Genomic DNA, 2602 nt, shown 5'->3' on the forward strand with positions numbered 1-2602 from the left:
CCCCCCCCCCCCCCCCCCACACATCCACTCTTTAATAAAGCACTCCGGATTGTATACTTAGCTAGCTACTGTTGCTTATTAATTAATAGGATGTAGGTTTTGTCAAAGTTTTCGTGTCTGCAGTACATGGTGGGTTACTGTTATCCGTCTATACTTTGATAACTTTCCAGTATAGCTTTCTGGTCCCTAACTTTTATCCATTTATGATACAGAATAATGTCAATGCACTTATTGATATGAAGCTTGAGAAACACAAGAACTTACGGGAGGAATCTCGGTTTTACTGGAGGGAGATCTCAGATGGAACCCTCAAGTTTGATAGACGAGACCGTGAGGTATGAAAATTGCTACACTCATGTAAAGAATCACTTCCATTTCATGAGCATTTGTCAGAGTTAATGACTCTACTTCTTTATGTTTTGTTTTTGCACAAAGTGAGACTAAACTGATGTAAAAGGAATAGGTCAAATATATGACATCACCCTATTATTTAGAGTTCTTATGTATGTTTTTACCTTTTTGACCACATAATAATAACAACATACATAGTGTAATCCCACATGTGGGGTTTGGGGAGGGTACGGTGTATACAAACCTTATCCCTACCTTGGGAGGTAGTGAGGTTGTTTGCTATAGACCCTCGGCTGAAGGAAAAGCATATCAAAATGTACTAGTGCAATTGTTATTTCGGTAGAGTCCTTTTTTTTTTTAATTCTAGAAATGTATGCATTTTGAGTCACTTTTGACTGTTGTTAGTGGCTCACGCCGAAAACCTATTATTCATTCCGGTAATTGATGTCATTTACAGTAATTTAAGTATGGATCAGTCTGTGGCTTGTGTCTGGTCAGCAGCCTATCTTACTGTCCTTTTCGTTTCCCGTCTGGTGTTTCATGACTGCTGAAAGAAATTCAAAACATTTCCACAATCATAGGGGGAAAATGTATCTAATCAGTTGTCAATGATATTGATGAAACAGATTGACGCGTTAAAGCAACTGACTCAAAAGGAGCTGACAGATTTCTTCGATGAATATATTAAAGTCGGTGTTCCTCGGAAGAAGGCCTTAAGTGTCAGAGTCTATGGAAGCTCACATTCTTCTCAATTCCAAGCACATAAGAATGAGCAGATGGAACCAAATGCAGTTCAGATAGAAGAAATATTTAGCTTTAGACGATCTCGGCCTCTTTATAGTTCATTCAAAGGAGGCTTTGGTCATGTGAGATTGTAAGAGGTCGCATAGCAGCTCGAGAAGCCCCCCGATGCAGTTGATATGTTGCGTTAGCGAGTCCATTACAGAAGCAGTTGATCTGCAAGATACCTCTCTCGTATTCAGTTGTGTCAATTAGTCAGTTGTACGAGGGCTCGTGGTAGGCATGTGAGTTGAATTGCTCAACTGATTTGATGATGGACTGCTTAGAGATTTGGAAGAAGTGAATGTACACTGTGACATTAATTTCTGTTTTGATTGCTGAATATAATTGATCAGAAGACAGGAAGTGACATGAATTAGACCTGAAAGGAAAGTTATTCATTCATGGTTTTGATGGGATAAATAAACTACAATGTACTTAAGTTTTTTTTTTTTGCTACTTAAAATCTTCTTGATGTTACTAGTGTATTAGGCAAACTTATCAGGTGATTTCTTCCTATCCGTCCAAATTTTTAATGAATAGAATTATCTGATATTTGTGTTGGCGGTAGGTAGTCGGTTTTTGGAGAATTAGTTGGAAGTGTATAAGCTGGTTCGAGCACTAGAGTTAGTTAAAAAAAAATTAGTCATATGTGATGTTAGCTCTATGAGATCATAAAGATTAGTTTTTAACATGTAATTGAGTATTTTCTCTCAAGTACTAATTTTCCCTTTTTCATAATGGTGGTATTTAGATTAGTCTCTGTGTCTTCCATTTAGTAAACGTATGAATAAATTAAAGTTCAATATTTACTATGCATAAATAGTATAACTTTATGTGGATTAAACCACCCCCTTCAGCCCTACCTCGCTCCACCCCTGCCTCTATATTCATACCAACATATGTATCAAGTAAATGTCCAATATTTCATATATAATATAGTTTCATCGACGAACCCCTTTCAACCCTATTTAGCTTCACCTCTGCCTCTACCTTCGTGCAACATATATATATATATATATATATATATATAGTAATTTTTTTTAATTTTATTATATAAATAATATAATTTTTCATCGATAAAATTCTTTCAACCCTATTTAGCTTCACCTACCTATCACTAACATATTACTAAGTAACTCTATCCATTGCTTTTTCTTTTTTCTTTAATTAGTGGATGACTTGCCTAAGAATTGATAATTGAGGGATGACTTTTCACCCTTATGGACCACACACTATAGTAACCTTGTTTGTCCAATTTTGCTACCTATCACATTCTTAAACCAAATGCCAAGTCTTCTATTACTTGATTAAAAAGTCAAGCATTTACAGTTAATAAAGTGAGTTGAAATATCGTAAAATTTTGCACAATTTTTTTTATTTACTTTAGATAAAATTAATTATTGCTCATAAATTATACGAGATTAACAAAAAAAAAAAAAAGATGACTAGGCATAGACTTGGACCCTTG

At 35.1% G+C, this 2602-nt stretch overlaps 1 protein-coding gene across 2 annotated transcripts in view; it reads left to right on the forward strand.

Moving 5' to 3' along the window:
- The window catches only part of LOC107017808 (insulin-degrading enzyme-like 1, peroxisomal), a 21273-nt gene extending 19589 nt beyond the window's left edge, over positions 1-1684 (forward strand). Inside the window, exons 25-26 of one of the 2 annotated variants that reach the window (XM_015218080.2) lie at positions 213-335; positions 978-1684. In XM_015218080.2, coding sequence (XP_015073566.1) covers positions 213-335; positions 978-1229 — 375 coding nt within the window. In that variant the 3' untranslated portion in view covers positions 1230-1684. The remainder of the gene's footprint in view (positions 1-212; positions 336-977) is intronic. The other variant, XM_027916334.1, reaches the window with a different exon arrangement.
- The last annotated feature ends 918 nt before the right edge of the window (positions 1685-2602 follow it).

This window comes from Solanum pennellii, chromosome 4 (genome assembly GCF_001406875.1).
Source record: "Solanum pennellii chromosome 4, SPENNV200".
Classification (NCBI taxonomy): domain Eukaryota; kingdom Viridiplantae; phylum Streptophyta; class Magnoliopsida; order Solanales; family Solanaceae; genus Solanum; species Solanum pennellii.